General features: G+C 53.2%; 10 protein-coding genes across 10 annotated transcripts; 6 read left to right on the top strand and 4 right to left on the bottom strand.

Annotated features, from left to right (window-relative positions):
* The first annotated feature begins 215 nt into the window (after positions 1–215).
* On the top strand, positions 216–2,663 carry SMAC4_05211 (uncharacterized protein). The gene is made up of 3 exons (XM_003346965.2): positions 216–517; positions 607–1,355; positions 1,490–2,663. Exons 1-3 carry the CDS (start codon positions 456–458, stop codon positions 2,497–2,499), a joined length of 1,821 nt encoding a protein of 606 aa, XP_003347013.1. The 5' UTR covers positions 216–455; the 3' UTR covers positions 2,500–2,663.
* Positions 2,664–4,850: 2,187 nt separating this feature from the next.
* On the top strand, positions 4,851–5,804 carry SMAC4_05210 (uncharacterized protein). Its single transcript, XM_003346964.2, has 2 exons — positions 4,851–5,071; positions 5,186–5,804. The coding sequence occupies exons 1-2, from the start codon at positions 5,051–5,053 to the stop codon at positions 5,402–5,404; spliced, it is 240 nt and encodes a 79-aa protein (XP_003347012.1). The 5' UTR covers positions 4,851–5,050; the 3' UTR covers positions 5,405–5,804.
* An 87-nt stretch (positions 5,805–5,891) lies between these two features.
* SMAC4_05209 (uncharacterized protein) lies at positions 5,892–9,214 on the bottom strand. Its single transcript, XM_066090248.1, has 2 exons — positions 8,995–9,214; positions 5,892–8,928 (listed from the first exon to the last, which is right to left on the bottom strand). The coding sequence occupies exons 1-2, from the start codon at positions 9,040–9,042 to the stop codon at positions 6,082–6,084; spliced, it is 2,895 nt and encodes a 964-aa protein (XP_065945482.1). The 5' UTR covers positions 9,043–9,214; the 3' UTR covers positions 5,892–6,081.
* A 210-nt stretch (positions 9,215–9,424) lies between these two features.
* On the top strand, positions 9,425–9,978 carry SMAC4_05208 (uncharacterized protein). Its single transcript, XM_003346962.2, has 2 exons — positions 9,425–9,646; positions 9,717–9,978. The coding sequence occupies exons 1-2, from the start codon at positions 9,575–9,577 to the stop codon at positions 9,876–9,878; spliced, it is 234 nt and encodes a 77-aa protein (XP_003347010.2). The 5' UTR covers positions 9,425–9,574; the 3' UTR covers positions 9,879–9,978.
* Positions 9,979–10,670: 692 nt separating this feature from the next.
* On the top strand, positions 10,671–13,345 carry SMAC4_05207 (uncharacterized protein; the record flags this gene model as incomplete). Its single annotated transcript, XM_024655408.2, has 2 exons — positions 10,671–11,426; positions 11,483–13,345. Exons 1-2 carry the CDS (start codon positions 11,217–11,219, stop codon positions 13,343–13,345), a joined length of 2,073 nt encoding a protein of 690 aa, XP_024511300.2. The 5' UTR covers positions 10,671–11,216.
* Positions 13,346–13,914: 569 nt separating this feature from the next.
* On the bottom strand, positions 13,915–15,942 carry SMAC4_05206 (uncharacterized protein). The gene is made up of 5 exons (XM_003346960.2): positions 15,520–15,942; positions 15,292–15,332; positions 15,107–15,156; positions 14,882–15,039; positions 13,915–14,801 (listed from the first exon to the last, which is right to left on the bottom strand). The coding sequence occupies exons 1-5, from the start codon at positions 15,576–15,578 to the stop codon at positions 14,636–14,638; spliced, it is 474 nt and encodes a 157-aa protein (XP_003347008.1). The 5' UTR covers positions 15,579–15,942; the 3' UTR covers positions 13,915–14,635.
* A 142-nt stretch (positions 15,943–16,084) lies between these two features.
* SMAC4_05205 (uncharacterized protein) lies at positions 16,085–17,515 on the top strand. The gene has a single exon (XM_003346959.2). The coding sequence runs from the start codon at positions 16,234–16,236 to the stop codon at positions 17,146–17,148; it is 915 nt and encodes a 304-aa protein (XP_003347007.2). The 5' UTR covers positions 16,085–16,233; the 3' UTR covers positions 17,149–17,515.
* Positions 17,516–17,562: 47 nt separating this feature from the next.
* Positions 17,563–19,582, top strand: SMAC4_05204 (uncharacterized protein). Its single transcript, XM_003346958.2, has 2 exons — positions 17,563–18,067; positions 18,129–19,582. Exons 1-2 carry the CDS (start codon positions 17,996–17,998, stop codon positions 19,401–19,403), a joined length of 1,347 nt encoding a protein of 448 aa, XP_003347006.1. The 5' UTR covers positions 17,563–17,995; the 3' UTR covers positions 19,404–19,582.
* Positions 19,583–19,827: 245 nt separating this feature from the next.
* Positions 19,828–21,117, bottom strand: SMAC4_05203 (uncharacterized protein; the record flags this gene model as incomplete). The annotated part of the gene is made up of 2 exons (XM_003346957.1): positions 19,828–20,984; positions 21,072–21,117. The coding sequence occupies 2 exons, from the start codon at positions 21,115–21,117 to the stop codon at positions 19,828–19,830; spliced, it is 1,203 nt and encodes a 400-aa protein (XP_003347005.1).
* Positions 21,118–21,880: 763 nt separating this feature from the next.
* SMAC4_05202 (uncharacterized protein) lies at positions 21,881–26,338 on the bottom strand (the record flags this gene model as incomplete). The annotated part of the gene is made up of 1 exon (XM_003346956.1): positions 21,881–26,338. One exon carries the CDS (start codon positions 26,336–26,338, stop codon positions 21,881–21,883), a length of 4,458 nt encoding a protein of 1,485 aa, XP_003347004.1.
* Between the last annotated feature and the right edge of the window lie 1,347 nt (positions 26,339–27,685).

Below are 27,685 nucleotides of genomic sequence, written 5' to 3'. Positions count from 1 at the left end.
TTCCCATGATCTACCTTCTATCGTACTGGAATATATTCGACTGAGCACAGCTTCGACCCACGATTGTTTACCTACTCGCTCTGTCAGATATATTGACGGCGAGAAAAGGGGTCGGTCGGGGAGACGGGAACCCTTGCGGCTCGCACTTGGTTCGCACTCAACCTGTGCTTCAGGCCCACGTGTTCCTGAGTTGTTCAGCGCCCCTGATTGGTTCAAGTGCAAATATGCTCCATATATGGTGCGCCGGCGGCAGGCAATGTTTGTTAGCGGTAGTGCGAGCTTGAATGTGAGCTGCCCCTGGAGGTTTATTTTATCTTGCGACTCTCGAGCTCCCTCCTCGACAACTTCCTGCGTACAAGTCTAGGTTGCAAGACTTGTCGGTTGAGGGATAGTCCTGCTGTCAAGAGCTTCAGTGGTCTGTCGTTGGCCTCTAACAGCTCAATCAGCGCATAAGAATGACGGCGGAGATACCCAGGAGTCTGCTCGTGCAGCTCCGAACCGCTTTGGAGGATACACCGTACGTGCAGTTGCAGACACTCTGCCTTTGCTTCTACTTTTCTAGGCTATGATCGAGACTTTTACTGACTGACAAGCTGAGCAAAACAGAGTAGGAGGCTACCTCCCCGAATCATCATGGGCACTCGTCTGGTCCGCCCTCGCCGCGTTGGCCGTCTGGTACATCGCCAGTCCCCGCGAAGACCGTCCGATCCGCTACACGATTCCTCCCGCCAACTTCCCTAAGGAGGAGGAGATCCTTGAGAACCCCTCGATCAAAGTGTCCGGCACCTCTGCGATCCAATGCTACGCCCCCGCTACCGGCCAGTTCCTCGGCTTCGTCAATCCTTCCACCCCCGAGGGCATCGACCGCGCCATCGACCAAGCCCACGCCGCCCAGGCTGAATGGGCCAAGACCACATTCCGCCAGCGCCGCGCTGTGCTTCGCTCTCTGCTCCAATACGTCCTCGATAACCAGGAGGAGATCTGCAAGGTGGCTTGTCTCGACAGCGGCAAGACCATGGTGGATGCCCAGCTCGGCGAGATTCTGGTTACGGCGGAGAAGCTGCAGTGGACTCTCAAGCACGGCGAGAAGGCGCTGCGCCCGGAGTCGAGGCCTACGAACTTGTTGATGGCGTATAAGCGGAACACTGTACACTACGAGCCGTTGGGCGTGGTTGCTGCGCTGGTGAGCTGGAACTACCCGTTCCACAACTTGATCGGACCGGTGATCAGCGCGCTGTTTGCGGGCAACGGCATTGTTGTTAAGGTGTCGGAGCAGACGGCTTGGAGTTCGCAGTGGTTTACGAGTGTGATCAGGGGCGCGTTGGTTGCGCATGGTCATAACCCTGCGCTTGTTCGTACGTATCCCCGGTTTTTTTTTTTTTTTTTTTTTTTTTTTTTTTTTTTTTTTTTTTTTTTGGGCTTTGGCTTTTACAACTTGCCTTGACAGACAAGACCAACGTGCTAACCAAATTTTTTTTAAAAAAAACAGAAACCGTTGTCTGCTGGCCCCAAACCGCCAACCATATCACCTCCCACCCCAAGATCAGCCACATCACCTTCATCGGCTCGCAGCCCGTCGCTAAGAAAGTCGCCGAATCAGCCTCCAAGGCCCTGATCCCCGTCCTCGCTGAGCTCGGCGGCAAAGATGCCTCCATTGTGCTCGCCTCCGCTCCCAAGTCCGACCTCCCTCGCATCGTCAACACCTTTATGCGCGGCACCTTCCAAGCCTCCGGGCAGAACTGCATCGGCATCGAGCGCATCGTCGTCGCCCCGCAACACTACGACACCCTCATCTCCATGCTCACCCCGCGCGTTCGCGCGCTCCGTCTGGGCCCCACAGCCGACGTGGGCGCCATGATCTCCGATAACGCCTTTGCCCGTCTCGAGAACCTCGTCGCCGACGCCGTCAAGCAGGGAGCTAGACTTCTTGCCGGCGGCAAACGCTACGCCCACCCTGAATACCCCAGCGGTCATTACTTCGTCCCTACTCTGCTCGTGAACGTCACGCCCGAAATGGCCATCGCCCAAGAGGAATGCTTCGGTCCCATCATGACAGTCATGCGCGCCGCCTCTTCTTCGGCAGAGGACATCCTCGCCGTAGCCAACATCCCCAACTTTGGGCTCGGCAGCTCCGTGTTCGGCTCGGAATGGGATTCTACGCTGCAACAAGTAGTCAGGGGCCTGAAAGCGGGTATGGTGGCCGTCAACGACTTTGGGTGTACATATGCTGTCCAGCTCCCTTTTGGAGGCATGGGCGGGTCGGGGTATGGAAGGTTTGCGGGCGAGGAGGGGCTTAGGGGTCTGTGTAATATCAAGGCTGTGTGTGAGGATAGGTTTTACTGGATGGGTGTCAGGACGGCGATTCCTAGGCCGATGCAGTATCCTGTTCCGGACCAGGAAAGGAGCTGGAGGTTTGCGAGGGGCGTGGTGGAGGTTGGGTATGGCATGGGACTGGGGAGGAAGGTGGGTGGGGTGGTGGGGATTTTGAGGAATAGCTGAGTCTAGTCAAGGGGTTGACGTGAGGAGGGGGAGAAGGGTTTACGTTGGTGATGCTATATTTGGTTATCATATCTTAGGCGGGAAGCGGTTCCGTGGAACAACGGACAACGGGTTAACGGTCCGGTATATACCGTAGATTTTGCGCTGGTTCGGAATAGGCGTCCAACGGATGAAGAGCAAATAGTGGTGGGATAATATCTAATTCATAAGATGATACTCTTTCGCGGTGGCTTCCGCAGCCAAGAATAACGTTGGCAGTATGATGTGATTCAGAATCTACGGAACCGAAGCGGAACCTGAGCTCGTGGGACCGGAATTGGAATTGGAACTGGACCCTGATTTCTGCTCGAGACCTGTATCCAGACTCTCACGACGGATGGTGTCAGTTTCACATATCAATAGTTCCGACCAGAAGACCCTGGATAAACGACGTGAACACATAAGATTGACATCACATGGCTACCTACCCATGTCTTCGCGTGCCAAACATCAACAAGGAAAAAGAAGAAATGACAAAGGCAGGCACGAAAAAAAGAAACTCCGCCCTTAAGGCCCAACGTCTCCAGCGAAGGCCGAGATGTTCTCCAGTTTAAACCCTGTTTGTTCCTGGAATAAGCACTCTTGGCTATGCGGGATGATGGAAGGTCTCGGCTTTGTCTTCCAGAATTCAGGGTCCTCCGGACTGAATCCACAGCTTCTACGAGGCCCATGCCTTTCTCCATCACATCTTGGTTCTTGGGATATTTCGTGGAGTCGTTCGTGCCCTGGGAGTTGATGTCCGCTTCGAAGTGGTCTGTCGTCCTACCGTTTGGATCTTGGGTTACGCTTATTGAATTCGTGTTGGAGATAATCATAGTGCTGTACACTATGTATAGCTAGATATGCCGGTCTTCGGGAGATAATCAGGGCATTTCTTCTTTTACTCTAAGAAAAGACGAACGTCAACTGGATGCTACGACGAAAGGAAGTCGGGAAGAAGTGTGAGGTCAGGGTCTTTTCTGCCAAGCGCGGGATCCACAAGCCATGTGCAGCCCGCTCCGGCGCTCATGCAAGTATGCCCGCAGTGGGGACAGCCTATGACGTCAAGGTAGGGGAAATCCACTTTTGACATCTTTGGCAGCAGCGACCCTTTTCTTTCACGACCACGCGGGATGACATTTTTTCCTTCGACGGCTGACTAGTGTGCCAAGGAATCCAAGATGCAGACGTTTCAGGTGTGACAGGATACGAGGCGAGGCTATCCGACGAAAAAGGGTGAGATGGAAAGCCACAGCAATCAGCGATGAATGATGAGTGCCGCGTCGGAGGACATTGCCGAGTTTCGCCTTCAGGCACTCTAAGGAACTCTACCCGACGATGGCTATCAGGTTCTCCGGAGGGAGGAAGACGTCAAGCCACTACGTAACCAGCCACTTGTCCTCACTTTCTCCTCGCAAGCAAGCAGTGTCCTCAGTGGCTGCCAGGCTGCTCAGCCACGTACACTTACCCGGAGACACCAGCCATGATGATCCTCACTGTCTCGAAAGTGGTATCGCCACATCGTCGCGTGACGGCCCCAAGAACGAGTGCCGTGACGAATTTGGTGTTATGTGTAAGGAAATTACTCAACCAAGATTAACCACACTTTGGAAACCCTCAATCCAGCTCTGTGGTTGGTTAGGTCTGTGCGTCCGAAGGTCGGCCATGCACAAGGATCCAGGGACAGAAAAAGCGTCGATCAACTTCTCGAAAGAGCTGGTCCAATCCTCCAAGGTCAAACGGCTAACGACTAACGACGACATCAACCCGCGTGTGTCTGTTCTGCGTGTGTCTGGGTTTCTCGGCAAAAGAACTTTTGGTTTGGCGAGAGAGAAGGTCAACGCAAAGCACACAAGGCTAGATTCGGGCTATGTTCCGGTGCTAGGTAGATTGTGTCGTCGTTGGTCGTTAGTCGTTGGTCGTTGGAATGTGGAAAGCCAAGACTTGATGTTTGAATGGCAGGTGCCGAGCCGACGTCGAAAAAAAAAAAAAGAAGCAATAGACAAGAGGTACCGACCAGTACCTAACAGGCCCTTACAGCCAGCCGCCCTGTGACGTCACAGGCACTTTTACACCAGATTGGACACACATATTACCTTGCATAGGCGAGCGGGTAGGTGACGGTACACAGTAGCTGGTAGGTACCAAAGTGGGCTGCGCTGAAAGAACCGAATGAAGTGAATGGACAAGCCAATGGAATGAACGAAGAATCCTGTTCCAAAGGGAGGAGGGAAAGAAGTGACGAATGTGTGCAAATGACTTGAATGACCGAGTGAATGACTGGATGCCTTGTTGCAAGACCAACCCAAACCAGACCAGACGAATAATTGCACATATATATCACACCTTCCCTTCCCTCTTCTCAAACGGTGATTCATCCTTTCTGTATTCCCATCATCAAATCAACACACCGTCATACAAAGCAAAGACTTCGATCATCTACGAAGCATCTCAGCAACAACAACACAATACAAACCTACACACAAACATACCTACCTAAGAACACCCAAGTAAACCACACAAAGAATTCAGAATGGGCGCCGTCGTATCTTGCGTACGTATTCCCCATCTTTGCCCATCTGACCCCAACAACCTCCACCTTCCACCCCCCCATCCTTTCCCCATTGCCCCCCTCCAGTCGCAACCATACTAACATAGTCGCCAACAGATCCAATCCGTCTTCCGCACCATCGGCCGCGCCATCATGGGCGTCGTGCACGGCATCGGCGCGATCCTCATGGCCATCATCAACGGCGTCATCGGGGTCATCGACGTGATCGTCGGCTTTTTGACGTGCAACTACTGTGGCAGCCGTCGCGGTCGCATGAGGAGGAAGAGCGGTGGTATGGGACGGAGGAGGCATGGGCGGACTACTGCTGCTATCTAATTTCTCTCTTGACTCGGACCTGAACCTGAGCCGTCGGTAGACGGGGAGGGGATGGGTGGGAGAGAAGGATAAGGCAGAAAGGGGGGATGAAGAGAGGAGGATGTAGAGGGAGGAGGAAGATGATACCCAGTCGAGTCGACGAGCATGCGCTGCACTTTAATGGTTCCCTTTGTTTTCTGTTTTCTGTGAATCTGTTTTTACAGGTGGGGGCGATCAAGCAAGCATAATTCGATAATGAGTTCAGAGAGAAGGGAGAAGCAGAGGAGGTTATACGATACGATACGAACGATAGCATGAGTTGACGAAGAGATACCCTATACCCCCTTCACTTTATGTACTGCATTCAATTCACATTGTCTTGAAGGAATGAGATTGGTAGTGTTAGGAATGTATCGGATATTCAGCATCATTTCTGATTTTACTATTCTCTGGCTTTACTTGTGACATGTGAAAGACCTGATAGAGTTGCTGGATTCCGTTGTCAGATCATTAACAATGTAATACCCTTTTTGCGCAACATCGTCTCTATTATATTTGTCAAGATCTGGTTGTTGAGGACTCAGCTACATCATCATTCTACCCTACATACAGCCTTAATTCGACTTTCAAACATGTCAAGACCCATCTTTCAAACACCTCAACACCAACAAACCAACTCTACTTAGAACCATCATCATCTATCCACTATAATCCTCCAACACATCCTTCTTAAAGAAATCAACAATCTTCCCGGCCGCCTCCCTCCCCACCAGCCTTCCCAGCTCCTCAACCCCCATATTCGCAACCTCCCTCACACTCTCTGCCTCGGCCATGATATTCCTAATATTCTTCGGCGTCACACCAGGCACTTTCCCCAGCATTTCTTGCGCTTCCATGTTGAATGCACCCCCATTGACCGATCCCTTGCCCTCGTTGACTCCATCCTCCGGACTCTCGCCCTCTCCAAGCCCGGCTCGGACAGCAGCGATGGGATCAGGTTCCTCTTCTAGCGTCTTTAGCCGTTCAAAAATCTCGGCGGTTTCGTAGGGGGATGAAGACCAGATTATGCGTAACTTGGGGAAGGCTAGTGTAAGTAGCACGATTTTGGATTGCAGATCGTTGGCGCCTGCGTTTTCAGGGTTGACACTCCTTAGACTGCCTGATAGATCGGCAAAGGGTTCGAGCGTAAAAGATTTATTCTGGTCGAATTCGATTAGAAGCATCGGGTTGCGGTAATGCTGGAACATAGTCTCGCATTGAGCATATAAGCGGCCATCTTTGAAAGAGGAAATGAGATCGGACACGGATTTGCGCTCGACACAGATGTTGGGAGATAAAATGTAGTCGCCTACAGTTAACATGCAGGGGACTATGACCATTGATCTAGCATGGAGTAGGGAAGGCAAAGAAGAGCGGAACTCGCGCACGTCGACGACCACGCGAGGGGGTTGCGCCGTGGCTTTGGTGGTGAGCTTGCCGCCGCCTGCGATGCGGGTGTTGATTGTGCGTAGAAAAGCAGATTCGGGGTCGTCTTCGACTCCACTAGAATCGGTCGTCATGACGATGGACATTGAGGCGCGCTCTTTGATTAACTTTGTGAAAGCGTCCTTTTCGCGGCGAACGGAAGAAAGATACCGTTGCTCTTCGACGGAGCCGCCGTAGTACAGGAAATAGACGCGCACGTTGCGGTCGTTGTGCGAGGACCGGTAAACTTCGACGCGACGGATGAAGGAGGCATCGGGCTCGTACATGATGATGTATTTGGGTTTGACTTCTTCCAGGACGTGCTCGTCTTGGTCACCTTCGTAGGCGTGGATGACCACCAGGTCTTGCATGTCGTAGAGCTGGTAGTAGTCGTCCATGTCCTCAAGCGGGTCGGCGGCTGTGGTGGTGGTGAAGGTGATGAGTTCTTCGGCGGCTTGGCCGCCTGCGTCATCTTCGGTGATTTGGATTTCCGACATCAGGCCCGCTACTTCGTTGGGCTTTTCAAAGTGTTGCACGATACTCCCGTTTTCGTGGCGGCTGGGGTTACGTCCTACGCCGCCGCCGCCGCGGACTCGGCGCCGTTTGTTGGCCGGCGCTCCTCCTCCTCGGCCTCTAGCCTGGGGAAGTCGTGGGTCGACGGCGCCGCTGAGGGCTTTTTGATTCTCGGAGAAGAGGACGTTGTTGACTTGGGCGAATTCTCGTTTCCAGTTGAGATAGTTGCGTAACTTTCGCCTCATCAGGAATGCACCCGATGGTTTGTCTTCCTCAGGGTCATAGACCTCTTCTACCTTCTTCGCCGTTCGAGGTCGGATGTGCATTGTTTGTAAGTAATCGCGTAGTTGGCGACATGTGTCGGTGTCGGCACACATAATCAAGATGGTGCCGTTGGAGTCATCGCGAACAGCGGGTTCAAAGTAGAGGTCTCTACCGATCTCCTCCAGGACGTCGGCAAGGACAGCCCACTTTGGCTGTTCTTCCAGCACGGGTTTTAGTGACTCGATGGTTGAGTTTGGACCTGCCTTCTGTTCGCTAGAGTAGACTCGTTGTCTTGCAGTCTCGAAGATGGTCTGGGCCGCATCCGAGAACAGCCAAGGTGACTCTGTCTGCCTGGTAGTTCCAGGAGCGGGCTTATGTGCCGCATGGATGGTGTCCAGTTGTTGCAAGAACGAGACAGCGTCGAGGGCGAGGATGGACTGAAGCATACCGCGGAGGACGGTCAGATCGCCAGCAATCTGCTTGGTCTTCCAACTGACCCTGTGCCAGTTTGGCTCCAGTTGTCTCCGTACCATAAGATCAAAGTTTCTGGTCAGAGCACTGTCCAGGTTCCAGTCTTCCATTTCCAGCCCGGTGTTTTCCTTCTTGAGCTCATGGATGCTGAGCTCGACACATTCCATGATGGCAGTCTGGATCTCCCTCATGGAGTCGGTCATTGGAACTTCCAACTCGATGACTTCTGCCTTCTTCTTACCCTCTAGTGACTGGGCCACCTGGACATGAAACCGAGGCCAAAGAGAAGCCTTTCGGAGAAACATGTTTCTCATCATGGTAGCCAGCGGTGAGAAGCCTATCGTGAATGGATCCGGGTTATCGGAGAAGGCCTTGAGAAAGCCAACCTTGTTCTTCTGACGGTATATCCTGAGAATGAAGGCCTCTAGGGAGGTAGCAACTATGCGGTCCGCATGGAGGACAATCATGCCTGTGATGGTCTCGGGGTTCAGGAGGTTGGTCAACAGGTCGACTACTAAGATACGCGAGGTGATGCTAAAGATGCCGCCGTGAGCGTACATCTTCTCTCTGCTTCCGACGCTGGTGAAGTCTGTATTGACCACTGTCAATCCCCTGGCCTTGGGAGACATGCTGATGGCGGCATGCTCGGCGAGAGCTTCACCGATCCAAGCATTCTCTCTATCATCCGCGTTGACGACCACAATCAGGTTGTTGCCTGCGGCGTCATATGAGTGAAGCAGGTTGGTGATGAGACGCATAAGGCCGAGGCCTCGAGCAAGAATGACGAGCTCATCTTCTTTGCGAAGCTCTTCAAACAGTTTCTGTTGGTAGACCTGTTTGGGGTTATTAGTCTAGATGAAAACAACAAATACTGCAATGATCGTGATGTATGGACGCACAAGAGGAAGTGAGAGCTTCACGGGTTGCGGGGCACTGGAGGCCGACATGCGGGGCAGTGTTTCTCGATCAGTCGAGTGTCATTATCATGATGGAGAAAAGCTAGGATGATACTCCGGTCAAAGTATCATGTGTTGTACTCGGGATGGCAATCGCGGTCCCTGAGTGGGTTCCCTCCAAGTGGGAGTTGAGATGCTGCTGTTTGATGCGCTGTTCGTGGGAGGTTTCCAATGCATGCGCTGAAGGTGCGCCTATAGCAGCTGCCAACAGCAAACAGATGGGGTGTGCCTGCCGCTGCTGCCGCATAAACACGCGTGACCATCAGCGACGTCATTGTCTTACACCCTCTTCTTAGGCCCTTGTACGTGGTACGACGACTACAGGTTTCTTTTTCTTCTCTCCTTCTTTCTTTTATATAAGAAGACCCTTCTCGACCGTTGCAATCTTCTCCTTCTACATACACCTTACCCATTATCCTGCAAGACGATATCGAAAAAGTTGACCAAGACTTTCAACTCCGTGATCCACACTTCAAGAACGAACAAGACCCCCACAATCAACAACACCATCCAAACCATCACAATGGCCGGCGGCGACGATCTCAGCAAGAAGGAAGTCAACATTCTTCCCCACGACACCCAGAAGGACGAGCAGGTGTGTTATATCTTCCCCTCTTGTTATGTGAAGAACGGGAACAGATACTGACCCTTGACCAAACACACAGAAGAACTCCAACAATCCCCTCAACAAGCTCGCTGACGGCGCCAAGGCCACGTTCGAGCAGGCATCAAAGGCCATGCCCGGTCCCGCTATTTCTCAGAACATCGGCGGCGAGGAGGGCACCAAGGAGGAGCGCCGGGCCAAGGCTGAGCAGCTTAACAAGTAAAGGAATGGACTTATGAATGGGCATGGGAATGGACAAACATGGGAAGGGATGGAATGAATACCTAACGACTGAATGACAAACATACATAATTGAACTGTTTTGAAAACTGTGATGGAGTTGTTGGACCCTGAGGCCTGAAGTGATTTGTGTATAGTTGCGCCCAAATGAGGGGGGCATAAAGCCGTGGAAGGGTCTTGTAAGGCTTGTCTTAAACGGCAACTCTTGAGCATGTAAAGGTGTTTGTTTGTCATTCCATATTAGTACTTCATCCCATCTTCAAGTGATAGTCAATTACATATCTACCGTGTATGTAGATGTTGGTCGCCCTCTACTCAACATGTCAAACAGTTCTCGGAGGTTCCATCTTGTTTTGAGGAAGCGGAAGGTCGGCTGTGCAAGCGGATAGTGGAGGGGTTTCCCACGAGGGGATGTGAGAGATACCCCACTGTTAGTGGACACTCCAATTGACGCCCAATCCACCCCTGGCACGCTATCACGACGCTATCTGGTCCGTGTCCAAGTGGTCGCTTCCCGCTCGGAAATTGGTCATTGAATGGCCTGCTGGGGATGCCATGCTTCGAGTCAAGTCAATGGAAGTCCAACGCTGGAGAGCTGACTGTCGCTCCGCCGTGGTGATGCAACTCCAACAAGTCTAACCTCTTTGCCAGGCCAGGTACACCCGCAATTCAACTTTATTCTCGCAATACACCAACGTTTTCTGCCCTTGTTACTCTTCACAGCCTTAATACATTGCTTCTCCACGGCAGATCCAAAGCTTATAACTAAGCTACTTGATCATTGTCCAAGGTACGTGATTCTCAGCCTGACGCCCTATATTCCACTCTCTCTCTTTGCTCCTTTCAGTGATTGGACACACCCGAATCTCCCACCACCCACCACCAAACATCCGTGCCTACAAGCTAACCGGCAACTTCCATTGTCTCCCCTCCAGGCTTCCGTCAAGTGTTCTTCATTACACGCGGCACGGCCACGGCAGCACGGAGCTTCGCTTTATCTTATACCAACAAGACACATCGGCTCTCGACAAGAAGCGCCAACATCCCCGAAAAGCTTAATACGACATCCCACTTCCACCTGCTACCTCACCCTTCGCTCGACGTCAACTCCCTCCGCCGACCGAATCAAGGAACGGCGACCAAGCTTCAGAACATCACATCTCGGCGCTGTGCCCGCCGAACGAGTCCTTCTACCGACGAACCTCACATACCGATTCCCGGTCTCTCCATGCTTTGCTCCCCCTGGACGATCTAAAGGGGACGCCAGGCAGCAAGCCACCACCCACCACTTCCGCGCTTCCACCCCTCATATCTCTTCACCATGCCCTCCATCCTTAGCGACGACGACAAGGAGACGGTCAAGCGCTGCGTGCCCAAGCAGACCAACAAGATCCATGCCGTCGCCGTTGCTAGGCTCTATGTAGCCTATCCCAACCCGTCGAAATGGACCTATACCGGCCTCCAGGGCGCCGTCGTCCTAGCAAATGATCTCGTGGGCAATACGTATTGGATCAAGATGGTTGATATTTCGGTAAGTGCTACAAAAACGATTACGCGGGTAGACAGGATTTGGCTGACATCGGACAGCCCGGAAACAGGGGGGTGATTTGGGACCAGGAGATCTTCGACACTTGGAACTACAACCAGGACCGCGTCTTCTTCCACACCTTTGAGCTCGAGGAATGCCTGGCCGGCCTGTCCTTCGTGGATGAGAAGGAGGCCAAGCAGTTCCTCAAGAAGATGAACGACAGGGAAAAGAACGCCAGCAAGGCTACCAGCAAGACTCCTTTCGGAGGCGCATCCCAGGCACACCACCACAAGCACCACGGTCTTTTTGGAGGTCTGTTTGGAGGACATAAGCACTCGTCTCCGACAGCCACCCCGCCTGAGTCGCCGCGCACCGCTGCACCGGCAAGCCGTATGAGAGCTGGGAGCACCAATGGAATGATGAACGGATACAAGCCTCCTTCCGAGTTTGCGACCTTGGACGCTTTCGATCCCTTGTGGAGGGAACACTTTGGTGACGACCTAAAGGCCCAAGGCCTTGATGACGACTTCATTCGCGACAACCAGGACTTTATCATTGAGTTCTTGAAGCAGGAGCAGGCGAAGCAGAGCACACACGCGAGCACTCCTCCTCCTCCGCCGCCTTCTGCTCCTCCTAGCGGTCCCGCATTGAGAGCTCCTCCACCACCACCTCCCGCTGCTCCTCCACGCAGTGTCTCCGAGTCGGTAACTCCTTCGACATCTAGGAGAGGACCGGCACCCCCGCCTCCCCCTCCAGCAAGAAGATCCGGCAAGCTCGACACCGATAGCCACCAGGAGCCGACCCCTACGCGAGACTCACCCCCAAGGCCAAGATTCGCTGTTCCTCCTCCCATTGCTGATGCTGGCAAGTTCGCCCATGCTGATCCTCCGCGACCTACCCCCTCTGCGCCTGGACCTCCGCCACCTCCCCGGCCGCCCAAGACACCACTTGAAGATTCGGACCCGAGCCATAGGTTTGGTGTGCCTCCGCCATTCACAGGCCAACGGAGTGTACCCCCGCCGCCTCCTAGCCGGGGCTCTGGTCCTCCGCCACCACCTCCGAGAAATGCAGTTGCACCTCCTCCGCCTCCCAGGGCACCAGGACCAGCGCCTCCCCTCCCGCCTTCGAGCTCACGGCCGCCGCCGATGTTGCCGACTAGAAGCCCGGCACCGCCGCAGGCACCACCTCTCCCGACCTCGAACGCGCCACCTCCGCCGCCTCTACCGGCCACCCAGGCGCCTCCACCACCTCCTCTTCCCGCGACTGGCGCGCCTCCTCCGCCGCCACCGGCACCGCCAGCACCTCCGGCGCCCCCTCTTCCCGCAGCAGATGCTCCCCCGCCGCCTCCGCCCATGCCTCCGATGCCCGCACCATCAGGCGGCGCACCACCCCCGCCTCCACCTCCTCCTCCTCCCCCGGGCGGCATGGGCGGCGTCCCTCCACCACCTCCTCCGCCTCCTCCACCGGGTGGTATGGGCGGTGTTCCCCCTCCTCCCCCTCCCCCTCCTCCAGGTGGTATGCCCCCGCCGCCCGCTGCTGCCTTGCCCCCTGTTGATGGCACTCGCGCGGCCGTGTTGGACGGTATCAAGGGCGCGGGAGGTATCAGGGCGTTGAAGAAGGTTGATAGAAGCTTGGTTCGCGATCGTTCCGCGGCTACTGTTCCTGGTAGCTCCGATACTGGGCCGGCTGGTAGTGGATTGCCGCCTGCTGGAGTTGCGCCGGGTGGCGGTGGTGGAATGGCTGATGCGTTGGCGTTGGCGTTGCAGAAGAGGAAGGAGAAGGTTAGCAAGAGTGGTAAGTTTTCCCTATTCCGAGACATGTTGGTGAGTTATGATGGCATGGTGCTAACCAATATTGAACAGATGATGAAGATGATGGTGATGATTGGGATTAGGTGCCCGATGCCGATGATGATAAGGTGAAGAGTGCAGAAGGGGCGGAAAGGAAGAATGAAGAAACGCCGACAGTCAGCAATCATTCGAACTGCTGCCCAGGTCGGAGCCGCAAGTCTATGGAAAGCATTAGGCAGGAGTAGGAAGAGAGAAGCCGGGGAAGACCAGGAAAGAAGATGAGAGAAGATGAAGAGAACACGAGGTTTGGAAGGGATGACAGTGTTGTTGCATATATAGCTTCACCGTATTTGGAAATATTCACTTCACTCCTGGTGTTGAAAAGAATTGATTTGAAACGTTCTCGAGTTCCTAAACTATGGGAGTAGTTATGTCAAGTTTCATATTGACAGTGATGCAGAGCATGATTTGAAGAGAAGGTGAGTGGTGTCGCCAAGAGCCGGCATGAAGTTACGAGTGAGAAATGTGGGAGAGACTATAGCCACTTGAAGAGGATGTGAAGAGAGAAATGAAGAGAGGGTGTGAAGAGAGGATGTGAGAGAGGATAGAAAAGAGGATGGTAATTCTCAAAAACCGAGATAGGCACTTGTAGGTTGAAATGATGCAGACTCACCAAAAAGCTCACATGAGAACACGGCAAGCACGGTCATCAGAGTTGTTCATACTAAAAGTCCATTTCCTACTAGCTCAAGAAAAGAAAAAGAAAACCAGACATGAGAGCCCCTGACTGAAAGAACATAAAAGACGATCATGAAGCCATTCTATCAAAAAACAGCCCAACCCCTTTTGATATCCCATAGTGCATACCCTTTTCGCCCGCGGATATATGCTCTCTATGTCCCTCCCTTTTTTTCGGCCCGTCCTTCCTTCGTAGGACACCCTCGACTCCGACCAGATCCAGGTAAATGACGTCCCTCCCACCATTATACCTGGATCCAGTTTCTCCTCCTGATTTGTGATTTGTTGTCTTGTTACCGAAAAAGCAATGAGAAATAACAGGCACACCTAACTGTCGGGGACCAAACCGGGCTGCTGTTGACGGTGTATGGTGATTAGATATGGGCTGCGTACGGCCGGCGGACCGACGACAGAGACCAGAGTGGTTTGAGAGAGAAGACAGCTTTTTGGACTTTCCGTGACGACACCTTTGCTTCCTGACCGGACCCTTTGGGTATACAACTTGGTAAAGTAAGGTGAAAGGGAGAGGGTGGGGAAGAAAGAGGAAGGTGGGAAAGGGTGGCGTTATTTCGCATGTTTCGGTAACTTTTTGGTTGGTTTCGTTTGCCTCGTTCTTCTTTTATAGGTGCTCATGAAAGAAGAACAAGGCGACGAAATGGTTGTTGAAAAAGGTCGACGACACGTTTAGATGTCATCGATATCAACGGTCTTGCCGCCGGCCTCGGCGCCATCCTCGTCCTCGGAGTCACGGTCCTCGTCGAACTCGAAGCCGCAGTCGCCATCCTCGTTGGGGCCGAAGGTGTCGGTCTCGTTGATCTTGGCGGTGTCGGGAAGCTCGCCGTAGGCCTTCCTGTTGGTGGGGGTGGAGGTTAGTGAGCTGTTTGCTGACTGAACGACCGGGAGAAGGTGGAGGGGAAAGATTAAACCTACAGAGAACGGGCCTCGTCGGCAGAGTACTTGAGGATAACATCACCCTTCTCGTCCTGGTATTCACGGAGGGAGACAAGAATGATATCACCGTTGTTGATCCAGATCTTCTTGCGAAGCTTGCCACGGATGAGACCGAGGCGCTTGACACCGTCGAAGCACTGAAAGCGGGGAAAAGTCAGCATATTTGTTTGCTTCGTTGGTAGTTCGGCGAGGGGCGGGACATACCATGGCCTCGAGTCTGCCGTTACCCAGCATCTTGATGACCTGAGCGTACTCTGTAGAGAAAGATATGTGTGAGCTTGTTGTTCGTTTGCTATCGTTGTCGTGAGGCATGGATGAGCGTCGACATCACAGGTTTTTGCTGTGTGTGCGTTTCGCTCGCTCGCCACACACCGTGGGTGTTCACGTACCTTGACCCTCCTCCTTGAAGGTCAACTCGCGCTTCTCATTGCTGTTGGAAGAGGTTAGCCATATGAAGAAGCAAAGAATATGACATGCGACTCCGTCGACGACGAGCTAGTGTGCGCGCATATCGCCATGGTTGCTTGGTAGTGGGCGGCGATGCGGGGCGGCGCGATGGATCTTGCTGGTCGTCGTCGTCGGCGGGCGGGCAACACCAAGCAAAGAAAAATGCTTACTCGTTCTCGTTCTTTCCCCTTCTCCTGTTCTTACCACCCTTTCCCTTATTCTTAGGCATGTTGGCTGTTGTTGTCGACTTTGAGGGTGTCGGCTGGCCGGTGTGGTTGCGGTGTGTAAATTGGGTGTTGCGAGAAGGGAAGACAAAAATCCAGCAACGGCTGCGTGGAGTGGATGACGGACTTGGTTGGGGTCAAAAGAACTGCTGGAGCACTGGAGCACGGCGGGTTCTGGGTACCTTTTTTCGCACGCCCGGGCCCTGTTCTGGTTCGTAATGAATCGAAGGCGTTTTGGTATTGTTGGTGGTGGAGAATCTCTGATACGGACTGGGAGAAATCTAAAGGGAAACTCGAAGAACGAGGGGCGTTTCAAGGTTAGAGGGTAAAATGGGCGAAAAAGGGTGGCTCGAACCTCCGTTCTGACGAATAAGAATATGCGTTATGCAGGCAAAAAGTCGCAGTTGAGTCATGGCGGCCGCCGAGGCACGACTTGGCATTCTCAAACCCCGTGAATGTGGTTGGTTGGAGTGGGACCAAATTCGCTTGAGTTGTTACGTACGGTAAAGTGAATGCTGGTAAAATACTTTACGACGACAGTAACCGCACGTCTCATTCCCACTCATGGCGTCTTGCATCTGCCATCACCATGTTCGATATTTCACCCGCAGCGACAACTTTTCACGTCATTAGCTGAGCTAAGCCGACTGGTCACCTTACATGTCCTTGCCTTCTTTCCTGAAGTGTGCCAGGTCAGCTGGCCTTGTTGACTTGGCGTCGACTATCAAAGCGAGATGGCGACCACTACAACCTTTGATACTCAGAGGCTGTGATCAACGGCGAGGCAAAGGCATGAGGGCCAACAGCGGGGAAGATGGGATGCAAGGATTTGGCTACACGCCGATAGCCTGGAGTCCATATAGCGAGCCGGTACTGTCGAAAAGAGTCAAGGCCGTGTCCGACGCCCTCAACATCGGAACCTATTTCGAGGTCAAGCCAGTCAGAGGACAGGATATTGCCAATGCTCCGTTCATGGTCACGACGAGCCCGAGACATTGCTATACAAGAACGGCAGTCACCAAGTATTTCGGTGTACAAGAGCATCCCTTGACGGACAAGTTCCTCCACCATTTCACCTCCAAGAAGCACCGGCCATTATGGATATTCGTCTACAACTCTGACGCCGACCTTCGTCCCGTAGTGAAGACTGTGTGCGTGAAACGGTTGAGGACGGCCCTCGTCAAGGTTCTCAACGCCAATGGATATGGCCATTGGGGGGATCGATTACCGGGATTCGACGACATATCGGTCCTCCACGGCACCATCCACCTTCGCATCTCACACGGCAAGGAGTTCATCAGGATGAGCGACCAGGAGGTCCATGACGAGCTTGACAGACTGATGAAGAAGTCTGTCATCCAACAGCTCCGAGTACCACAATGGCCGATACAGGCTCAGTCTAGGCGGGTTCAGGTTGGCGAACAGTCACCTCAACACAGAGGACACAGCAATCAGCCACAACAGCGTGGATCAGGACAGTCAAGTGCCGGAGGTTATAGAGACACCAGAGGGACACCAACCGACACTCGTGCTGGCAACCGGGTTCGGAAGCCAAGAATAGAGGATGGAAATTAAAAAGGCGATGCCGACCGCTCTCGTGCACAACAGTTGGCCGAACGCTTCCGAACTCGTCATCAAGCCCAGGATCGAACTAGGACTGAGAAGCAGGATCGAGACGACTTCTGGTAAACCCATGGGAGCAAACACGAGTGTTGACTTCCTATAAAGCCTTGTAGGTAGCCCGCTGTCTGCTCTTACGGCATCCGGAGTAACAGTAATGTCCATGTCCTGTACAACACACAGAGATAAATTAGCACAAGTAAGATATCCTTACTCAACCAAGAAGCCTCCAGGCTCTCACGACAACTCTCAAACCAGAGTTTCATACCATCTCATCAGAAGTCGAAAAGGTGCGTACCTTTCTGAGTGGGGCCATTCAGGGGAAGGATCAAAGTCTTGGCGCCAAGCAGAGGCTCTCAAGGTGTGCGTTTCCGGCCAAAGTGGAAGCCCCACATTTCTCGGTGAGAGACTGAGAGGTGCCCCCGCCTCAAGGGAGCTGCTCCGGGGGAGGTCAACCACTGGACACAGTCGCTGGCCATCCGCTGGCAGTTCAGGGCAGCTCCAATTGAGGTCCAGTTTAGGCAATGTCCGTGAGATTTGGCGACAGCTTGATTGCTCCATCCTCTTGGCTCGAGTATCACAAAGACAACCTCAACCAACCAAGTCACCACTCGAGAATCGCACTGCGCTAGCTGCTATCTGCACTCTTTTACCAACTGGACAGCTTATCTGCAGCTTTCCAAAGAGGACACGGCACTTGGAAATCCAGGGTCGAAGCTATACACAGGAGCTACCTACATATACCCCAAAGCTTGACAGACCAACAATCCGTTCATAAATCACATTCCCATCGCGAACCATCATGCTCGTCTCCCTGACCGTCGGCAAGGTCGACGCCGGCGTCACCGTCCTCCTGACTCCTGACAAGCGACTGGTATGTTTAACTCTCGTAAAGAACATGTCAATGAACATATACTAATCACATCATCTCCCAGATCGAATTCCCATCCATCCTCCTGCCACCCGACATCTCCTCGGGCTCCATCGTCGACGTCACCGTCGCCCGCAACGTCTCCTCCGAAGGCGAAGCCGAAGGCGCCTTCCGTGCCCTCCAAGACAAGATCTTCAATGCCCTAGGTGCCGCCGAGCCCAAGGCCCCCAACCTCCGCTGTCGCAATGCCACCCAGACCAGCGTGGTCCTCGAATGGGACCCCATCGATCTCGCGACCGCCGACCTGATCAGCCTGGCCCTCTACCGCAATGGCCAAAAGGCCGGCAACATCCCCAAACCAACCGCTATGCACTCGACCAAGATCTCTGGTCTGGCCGTCGACACCGAGTACACATTCCACCTCGTGCTGCGCACAACGGCCGGTACTCTGGCCAGCGAGAAGGTCGTGGTCCGCACACACAAGATGACCGACCTCAGCGGCATCACCATCACCACGGGCATCCTGCCTCCCGCGGTCAGGGAGTCCCTGGCGCGCTCAGTGGATCGGATTGGCGCCAAGCTTGTCGACAGCGTTAGAATCGATACGACACACTTTGTCACCACTGAGGGCCGGGGCGTGCAATGGGAGAAGGCGAACGAGCTCAACATTCCCGTGGTCAGGCCGGAGTGGGTGGAGGCGTGCGAGAGGAACGGCAGGATCCTAGGTGTCACCAAGTTCTACCTGGACGCTGTGCGAGTGGGTATGGGACCGTCGGCGGCGGATATGGGAGGAAGCCCACCGATGCAGCACAATAGGAGCGTGTCTGCTGCGTTCTCACAGCACAAGGAGTTGCCGCCGCAACCATCGCCGCCGGTACCTGAGCCGAAGCAGACGAGCCCGCCGCCTACGAATGGAGTGCGCAGTCCTGATGTGAATAAACCTACACCACCACCGCCTGCTGAGCCAGAGCCGGTGCCGGTGCCGGAACAGGTTCCAGAGCAGAAGCAAGAGGAGGAGCTACAGCCGGTAGCACTTGAGCCTAGTGTAGAGGCCACAACGACAGAAGTGCAGCAGGAGGATGATACTGGATCCGAGAAAGGAGATGACGAGAGTGACGTAGCGTCTGAACCAGAAGACAAGGTCAAACAAGATGACGAGCAAAAGGCGCTTGCCCACGAAAAGGAGGAACAGGGTCTGGCAGCACGACCTGCTTCTACGGTGGAAGACGCCGAGGAGAGCAAAAGTGACGAAGAGGAAGACGATGACAAGGATGACAGTCTCAATCCCAAGGGAGGAAAATCACCTGATGGAGCGTCGTTCCAGGATGTTGCCCTATAACAGCTGAGAAATGAGAGGACAGAAAAGCAACAACGGACAGAGGGTTAGAAACACCCATGTACGATTAATATCGCAGTCCAAGCAAGGGTTGGCGCGGCTTTGTGAGGTATGGAGGCGCAAGTCTGGCTGAGCTGGTCTACTTCGTTGGCGGAGGATAGAACTTTGATGATGGATCACGACTGATACAGTTAATACACCTTAATTCATCCCTAAAAGATCTTAGAGTTCCAGTGCTGACAGGTTTCCTAGCCATGCCCAGCTCTGGTTAAGTTTTTTTCTCAAACACGATCCCTTCTTAACTTTGAAAATCTTCGACGTTTCCCACACCAAACTCCATCAATAACTCCTCGAATTTCCTTCCCAACAACCACCCCAACGTTTCCGTCTCTCCCAACCACTTCTCAATTCTTCACTCAACTCACATTCAAGGCAAAACCTCCTCTCCCTTCCAATCCCAAATCCTCCCCCTCTGCCCCTCTCCCAGCGCCTCAATAACCCCCGCCATCTTCACCACCGCTTCCTCCGGCCCCCAAATCTTATCATTCGCCACACTCCCCCAGAAATCCCTCGACAAGTCCGTCCTCACCGTCCCCGGATGATACCCGACACACATGGCCTTCTTCCCGCTCCTGCTCTGCAGCTGATGATCAAAGCTTTTAGTCAAGCTGTTAACAGCCGCCTTGCTAGAGCGGTAACTATACCATCCTCCGGACTTGTTGTCTGACACTGATCCGACACGCGCGGACATGTTGATCCATGTCGCGTGTGGCGGTAATTTCATCCTGTGTTGGGGGTGGTGGCCTTGCAATTCTTCGTTCAGGCCTGACGAGGAGTTGGATGCGAGGCCGATAGGATGCCAAGCAAGATCCATCTTCGTCCCTCTCCGCGGCAAGAAGTTGCCGAAATGTTTCATGAGCATCAAGGGACCGAGGCAATTGACACGGTAAGTGTCCAGCGCTAGGTCGTAGTCGACTTGCTGCGGAGACTTTTCGGGGTGGAGGATCCCCGGAAGCGCAAAGGCGAGGTGTAGGTGATGAGTGTCTGTTGGAAATAAAGAGGAGGCAAACTGGGCGGCGGAAAAGATGGAGTCTTCGTGGCAGACGTCTAGGGGGAGGAGGTGCAGACGGGAGGAGAATGCTTCTGAGATTGAATTTGGGGAGGGTTGGGAGGATTGGGAGGACTGTTGGGATTGGGATTGGTGGTTTTGGGACTGGAATTCATGGTTTTGGGATGATGAGGAGGAAGAGGAGGAGGAATTGAGGGGGTCATCATGCGGTGACCCTGATCCCGATCTGCTTGTTCCCGAGGAATCAGAAGAAGCAGAAGATCCGGGTGTCTCAGTCGTGCTCGTCTCAGAATCCTCAGCAGCAGAAAACTCCGCCGGAGACGGATAAGGATAAGTATCGCTAGACGAGGAATCGCTGAATTTGCTGGAGGCTGCTACTCCCGGTCCTGTTGCTGAGGCTGCTAAGGCCGCTGCTGAGGCCCGGTCCCGGTCGGAAGCTGAACTCAAACCCGAAGAAGAATCGGTAAGGGGAGCGGATTGTTGCGGATAAGGAAACAAGTCCTTAAGTAAAGCGGCTTTGGTCTCCTCCGGGTCGCGGGCGCGGGTGGTCGCCAGGATGGGGAGGTTGGTGATTCGAAGGAGGTGACGGGTTAGGGCGTGACCTATGCCGCGGGAGGAGGGGCAAAGGAGGATCCAGGGTTTGGACATTTTGGATATCTCGGGAGGGAGGAAATACTGGCGATGGTAATAATTAGGTTACTGAGATTGTTGGAGGTATGGATGAGTTGCTATCGTGGGAATTGTGTCTTTGGATGACCCGATAGTTCAGTCCTTGTCTTGAGAGTGTGTATGAGAGGAAAGTAAACAGTGAAGCTCTTCTGGGGAAGTGTCGAGTTGACTTGATCGGTCTTTTCATGTCGGAAAAGGGACCCAATGGTCTTCAGAATGGAACCGATGACTACGAAGCAATGTCATCATCAACGGAGTCCTCGCCCATCTTTATTCCACACTCCAATCACACCCAATACCAAAGACATATGGTCTTCTGTTGACGTTGTTGTTAGTGCGTCGTCGCGTGTAAGTGACTGATCGACGTCACAAACACGGATGCGGCTCATGCCGTCGCCAGGGTTCCAGGGAATTGGGAATTCATTGGAGGGATCATGTCGCGATTCAGGGATGCCAAGACAAAATAGAGATCTGAGGGTAGATCTGGCGGATGGACTCGATGGAGACGAGGTCCTTTGCTTTATCCCCTCTCTTACACTCTTCCTTAGATCTTGATCTTGGACTATGGTAAACAATCATTCAAATCTATAAAATATCGGGTATGTATCTATCGTCCTTATCAACATGCCTATCACCAACCAATATCATAAGTAACAATCCACCAACATTTCTATCCAAACCGCTTCCATCCCTTCGCCAATACATTTCTATAACCCAGTCATTCCTCCACATACGCACAGGATCACTGCAAAAGATTAACCGAATCGTCCAGCGCCTCCTCCTCCAGATCCTTCTCGTGCATCGGAGCAAATCCAAATACTTTATCCACCAATAGTGGCGTGGGTTTCCCGTTGTAGTTGATTGTTTGCTGGTCATCAATATCACTTGTTCCGTTTACACCACTTGCACTGGCTCCGTTCGAGTCGAGTTTGTTGCCGATTAGTTCGCGCATCAATGGCTCGAGTGTTTCCCATTCGTTTCCCTTTCCGTCTCCGTTCGTATTGGTGCTCGTGCTGGGTCTGTTACCGTTCATTGCAGCGATTGTAGTTTTCCTCCTGATAGTTCGTCTGTTTGTTGAGTTACTTAGTTTGTCGTTGCTGTTAGCCGTTGCTTGATCGTTGCTGGGAGTATCGTGACTCTTGTTCTCCGTCGATGGCTGTGTCTGTTGCGTATGGGTTCGGTAAAGAGAAGGGAACCATTCTTCCGTCTCCAAGCTGGAGTGACTTGGCCCAGCCAATGAGGGCAATGAGGGAAGCGAGGGCAATGATGGCCATGAAGGCATGGAGAAAGGTAGCGGGGAGTCGTTGCGTTGGTGTTGTTGATTCCGGTTCTGGTACCTGGGGAGGTGGGAGGAGCTGGAAAGAATGTATCCCCCTTCTTCTTGCTCTCTTCCTTCTCCTTCCTGTCCAGGTTCATGACCAGCAGAAGCTGACGATCCATAACCATCGCCATCATACACGCCGTAACCATCATAGCTATCGTTTCCATACCCGTAACCAGCATGACCATCCTCCTGATGGTACTGTTGGTAATCTTCCCCTGAACTGTACCCATCGTAGACACACCCTTCATCATCACTGGTGGTAACCGCCAGCCCAATTCCAATCCCGCTAATAGCCCTACCCACAGTTTCCCTCAGATCTCGCAGTCTGGTCAAAGGATCGCGTCCGTCTTGGTGTCCATATCCATTGTTTCCGTATCCACACCCCGTATCACTCTCAAACCCAGAGCCAGAACCAGATGCATACCCGTTATACAAAGCTGTTGACCTAGCTAAATTACAAGCGGAAGCAGCGGATGGCTCTCCTTGTTGCTTCAACGCCCCTAGAGAAGCCGACGAAGAGGAGGAGCGTAGAACGTTCGGTTGCTGACCGTGAGATCCACCAGCTAGTTCCCGCATAATCTCCTCTTGCTTCTTTCTGTATTCTCTCTCCTCCCTTCTTTGTGCTGCGGTGTTGGAAAGACCCTTATAGGTAAGGGAGGGAGGGAGAGGGGCAGGGGATCGGGTGGTGCTTGTGTTTCTGCTTCCACTGCCGCTGCTGTTGTTGACACCATTCGTCTTATCCTTGCTGTCATCAGCGCCGTTGTTCGGACCAGACTCGGCAAACCCGTTGATATGATCATCATGACTTCGGTTTCTGTGGCGCATATGCAGCTTGTAGCCATCTCTCGACCGAGATCGGGAAGAAAACGAAGCAAGTCGAGGATCGCGGGGGAGACTTTGTTCGCGGCGAGCGGCAGGGAGGACTGGACGTGTTCCAATGGCAAGATGTCTGCTTGTCGATGCGTCGCGAGCGGTATGTGCACCATCGTAACTTGTTTCCGTCGCCGTCGAAGCGAATGACTGACCACGACCACTCGACAACACCGGAATAGCAGGCGTACTGCCAGTTTTAAACGGTCGGGTAACCAGCGTCGGCTTCGCTTGCGGTATCGGCCTCGAGACCGGAATCGGTGTCGGTGTCGGTCTTCGAACAGCGGACAGAGAGGCACTGCTGCTGTTACCACTGCCACTGCCGCTTCCACCGATGGAATAACGACTAGCAATAGGACTCGGGTTGTACCGAGGATGCTGGTTGTGCTGCGCGGGCGGTGTAAGTCGAGATCCCGTGGTCAAGTTACTACTGCTGAACCCGGTGCCGGTGCCGCTGCGAGTGCCAATTACGCTGTCGTCGACAGTGGTGCTGCCGAAGGTGTGCTGAGATGTCATTGACCAGCGATCGCTGGCGGAGGCTCTGCTGCTGCTGCCGCCGCCCTTGGTGGTGTCGTGTTGGTGCTTTTTGTTGTAGTTGGGTGTGTTGTTCATGTCGAGGTCTGTACTTGTAAGATGGAAACGCATTCCTCGCGGGGTAAGTACGCCGTTGTCGTTGTCGCCGTCGTCATCGTTGTTTCCGTTCCTGTTCCCGTTAAAGTTCTGGTCAAGCGGGGAAACAATTGGCATTCGGAAACCGGAGAGGATTGGGCTACTGGAGACGGTGCTGCGCGAGTGTGGTCGGCGGCCCCTCTCCTCATCCGAAGCATTGAAGTCCTCATCATCGGCATCGTCTCGATACGCTTGCGGTGGATAATATCCGTTAGGAAGCTGCTTCGTCACGGCGGTCAGCAACCAACTGTTTCTGTTCTCGAGCTGACGAAGTCGGTCGCGAAGGCTGTCGAGTTCCTTTTCTTTGGAGTGGCGGAATTCTTCGCATTGTTGCAGGAGATCGGTGTGGGAGCCGGAGCGGTGGATGCCGTTTCTGCTGAAGCGATTGCTGTTGTCGGGGGAGGAAGATGACGAGGCAATCCGTAAAGGCGGACAGATGATTCCGTTGGTTCTTCTTAGTTGGAGGGGTTTGGGAATAATATTGGAAGGAGCGGAGAGGGGAGTCGCTTGTGGAGTGGACGAGTTGGCAATGGAAGTGGATGTTTGGAAGGAATCGGTTGATGCCGAAACTCCAGACAGAAGCTCGGATGAGCTACCACTGCTCCTATTTCTCAGGGCAACATCTGATGCCTGTTCTGGCTTGTCATTCTGTCTCTTGGTCTCCTCTGGCTGTGAAGGCCTCGGATTGCTGCTGCTCTTACACGACAAAGGCTTAAGATCAGCTACAGTCATCACCGACGTGAAGCGTAGCGGCGGCAGTTGCACTGCCTGGACCTTCTCAAGTGCCGAGCTCAACGCCTTTGCATCAGGCTCCGTCGCATACCCCGAGGGCAAATCCGGCGGAGTATGGAAAGCTGTCGACTGGTTCCCATTCGTCTTGACACTCTCACCACCGAGAGAATCACTTCGCTCAAGCTCCCTTCTTTTGCTTTTGTTAAAGCTGGAATTAGAGTAGAGACTTCGTTGCCGTCTCAACTGTGTGCTGTCTGCTAACGCCGGGCGTTGTTGGTTAGAAGAACTAGCCACCGATGACAGTGAGCTTACATCTGCTGATCCGGACCGGTCTCTCCCCGAAGCGGTCATTAGCTTGCGATGAGAGCTGTTTGACGACGATGGCTCGGAGACCTCTGCCAAAGTCTCACCACCGTCAACTTCTCCTTCGTGCTCCTGAGGCTGCACAGTATGGTCTATGTCTGGGAGTTTATATCCGAAGCTCATGTTCGACCGGCGATCACGACTTGACTGGGCTGTGGACAGGCAGACGCTCAGGTGAAGAGGACTGGCCGGCGAGACAAACTCTGGAAGGGTATGATCTTGACAGGATGTTATCTTGGACGGACTTGAACTATCAAGCCTATCATCGGCAACAAAGAAGGCGTTTTGGGCCTGAGGAAGCTCCGGCGGTGATTCGGCCGGCGGGACCGTGAATCCGGAAACGCGCTGCAGGCAGTTGAAGTCCCCCGTAGGAAGGAGAGGCGAGATATCCAGCCCGTCGTTAATGGGAGGTATCACGGGTGCGCTGGTCGGGACCTGGCTATGTCGCTCGTTTGTCTCCTGGTGTTCCAACAGAGTCTCTAGACCGATGCTGGGCCTCGGCGGTCTGATGGGAGTTCCGGTAATGGGAGATTTGGGTGACAGGCCAAAACCAGGCGACCTGGGGACTGGGCCGAGGTTGACCGTGCGATGGACAGGAATGGAAATAACAGTTTGCCGATGACCGTCATCCGTAGTATGAGTGGTTGTAGTAGTTCTGCCTGCGGCTGGAGGGTCCGGAACCACTATCTTGGGCGGAGCCGACTTGACCCGTTTCTTTGCTGCTTTGAAGGACTTCCTCTTGAACAACCCCCAAAGCCCACCACTGCAATGTTTCTTCTCTTCGTTGGCGTCGTCTTGGCCGCTTTGCGTTGGTACAGGAGGAAGGGGCGGCGGAGTGCTCCGAAGAGACTCATTCATGTTGTAAAGGGCTTCACGATCCCGGTCGTTTGCCTCCTTGATCTTGTTTTTTAGCTCGTCCTCATTGGCGTCCGGGTGGTTGAAGATGTCGCTGAGGATGCTCGAGGCGTTCGAGAGCGTTCGGAACTTCTTCGGTCTGATCAGCTGCCGCATGTGCATGTCGGTAAAGTTTCCGGAAGAGGCTGTGCCAGTGGTCACAGCTGGTGAGATGGGCGGGTCGGATTGTCCCAGGCCACGCAGTGGTTGCAGGCCATGGTCATTGTTGTTGTTTTTGGATGTGTTGTTGACTAAGAGATGTTTGCCGCCGTGGGAACCACTAACGTTACGGCTACCGCTGCCGCTGCCACTGCCACTGCCGCTTTTGGAAGCTGGAAGAGAGGTCATAGTTGGCGCAAACGCGAGGAGAGGGACGCTATTTGATATCTTGTTGGTCTGTTCTCGTTTCCTTGTTGGTCTGTTCTCGTTTCCTTGTTGGTCAATTTGGTTGTCTGGCTGTTTGCGACTATCCGAAGGCCTGCGGGCACTTACAGATCCAAGAATGATGTTTGACGCTAAGGGCTCGAAGCAAACGGATGATGTTCGTGATGAAGTCGAAGATCGAAATACCCATTTCCGAAATGGAATTTGCGATAGAGAGCCAAGGTTGGTGTTCTGGCGTCGAGTGTTCAGGACGCCTCGAGAACAGCAGTGGCTCGGCAACAGCTGGAAGGGGATGCAGGTAAACATGCAAGCCGACAATAGTCACATCATCTGGGTCTTCTCTATTTTGTACGTTCACTCTTCGGGATTCAAGTTGCATTTGTTTTTCTCCATTTTATCCAATCATGCAGTTAAAGCCTGGCGAGGGGCTATCATGACCCATTCGATGCATCAGCATGTTCACCTGCAGCCATCTTTGTCATCGTACATCCGAGGTCAGAACCGTTGAATGAAGTGGACGGGCGCGTGGTAAGCGCTCAATCATTTTGACCCAGGCGATGAATGACTGATAAGAAGCCTTTTCGATATTGTGTTGTGTTTTCCTATTGTTGATTGGTGATGATTTGTTCCCCTTATCTATGCTTCTTTTCAGGATATGAAAACACTGGGTATATAACCAACCTCACCACCCCCTCCTCCCACAGACAACAGCAACAATCAGCAGCAACATACATACGACCATAGGCACCTGGGCAAAAACTCGGGATCCCGTCCGCTCTCCCCTAGATAAGTCGGTGACCGCCAGACTAGTAGTCGGATCGGTGACGACCGGCGAATAACCTGGTGTTGTATGTCTTTTTACCTTAGTTTTTTTTTGTTGCTTGAGGTACGTGCCACCTCCATTGTTTTTCGCTGACTGGACGAGGAAGGCACGTTGAGGATGTGCCTCATATGGAGGAAGAAGCGCTTGGTTTGCATTGCGTAACCTACTGGCCCTTCCTGGTATTTTTCTTCTTCTTTTTTTCCTTCCCTTGTCCGGATTGGCTTTCTCATCTACTACAGTGTCATCCACTACAGCGGAAGGCGCATTGAGAATAGATTTCATGTAGAAAAGAATGACATGAAAGGAGGACTTCTTGGCTGACATGATGTATCCCGTTGGCAATTTCATTTTTTTCTTTTTCTCTTTGGAATTCTTTTTCCTGCTTGATTATGGATCGTTCTTTATTTTAGAGGAAGGCGCATTGAAGAAACGTGTCATGCAAGGAAGGAATACCTGACCCTTCTATTCAACCCGCCCTTGGGAGGCAC

This window comes from Sordaria macrospora, chromosome 1 (assembly GCF_033870435.1).
Source record: "Sordaria macrospora chromosome 1, complete sequence".
Classification (NCBI taxonomy): Eukaryota; Fungi; Ascomycota; class Sordariomycetes; order Sordariales; family Sordariaceae; genus Sordaria; species Sordaria macrospora.
The sequence above is the reverse complement of the archived record's forward strand: the minus strand, read 5'-3'. Positions and strand labels throughout refer to the sequence as shown.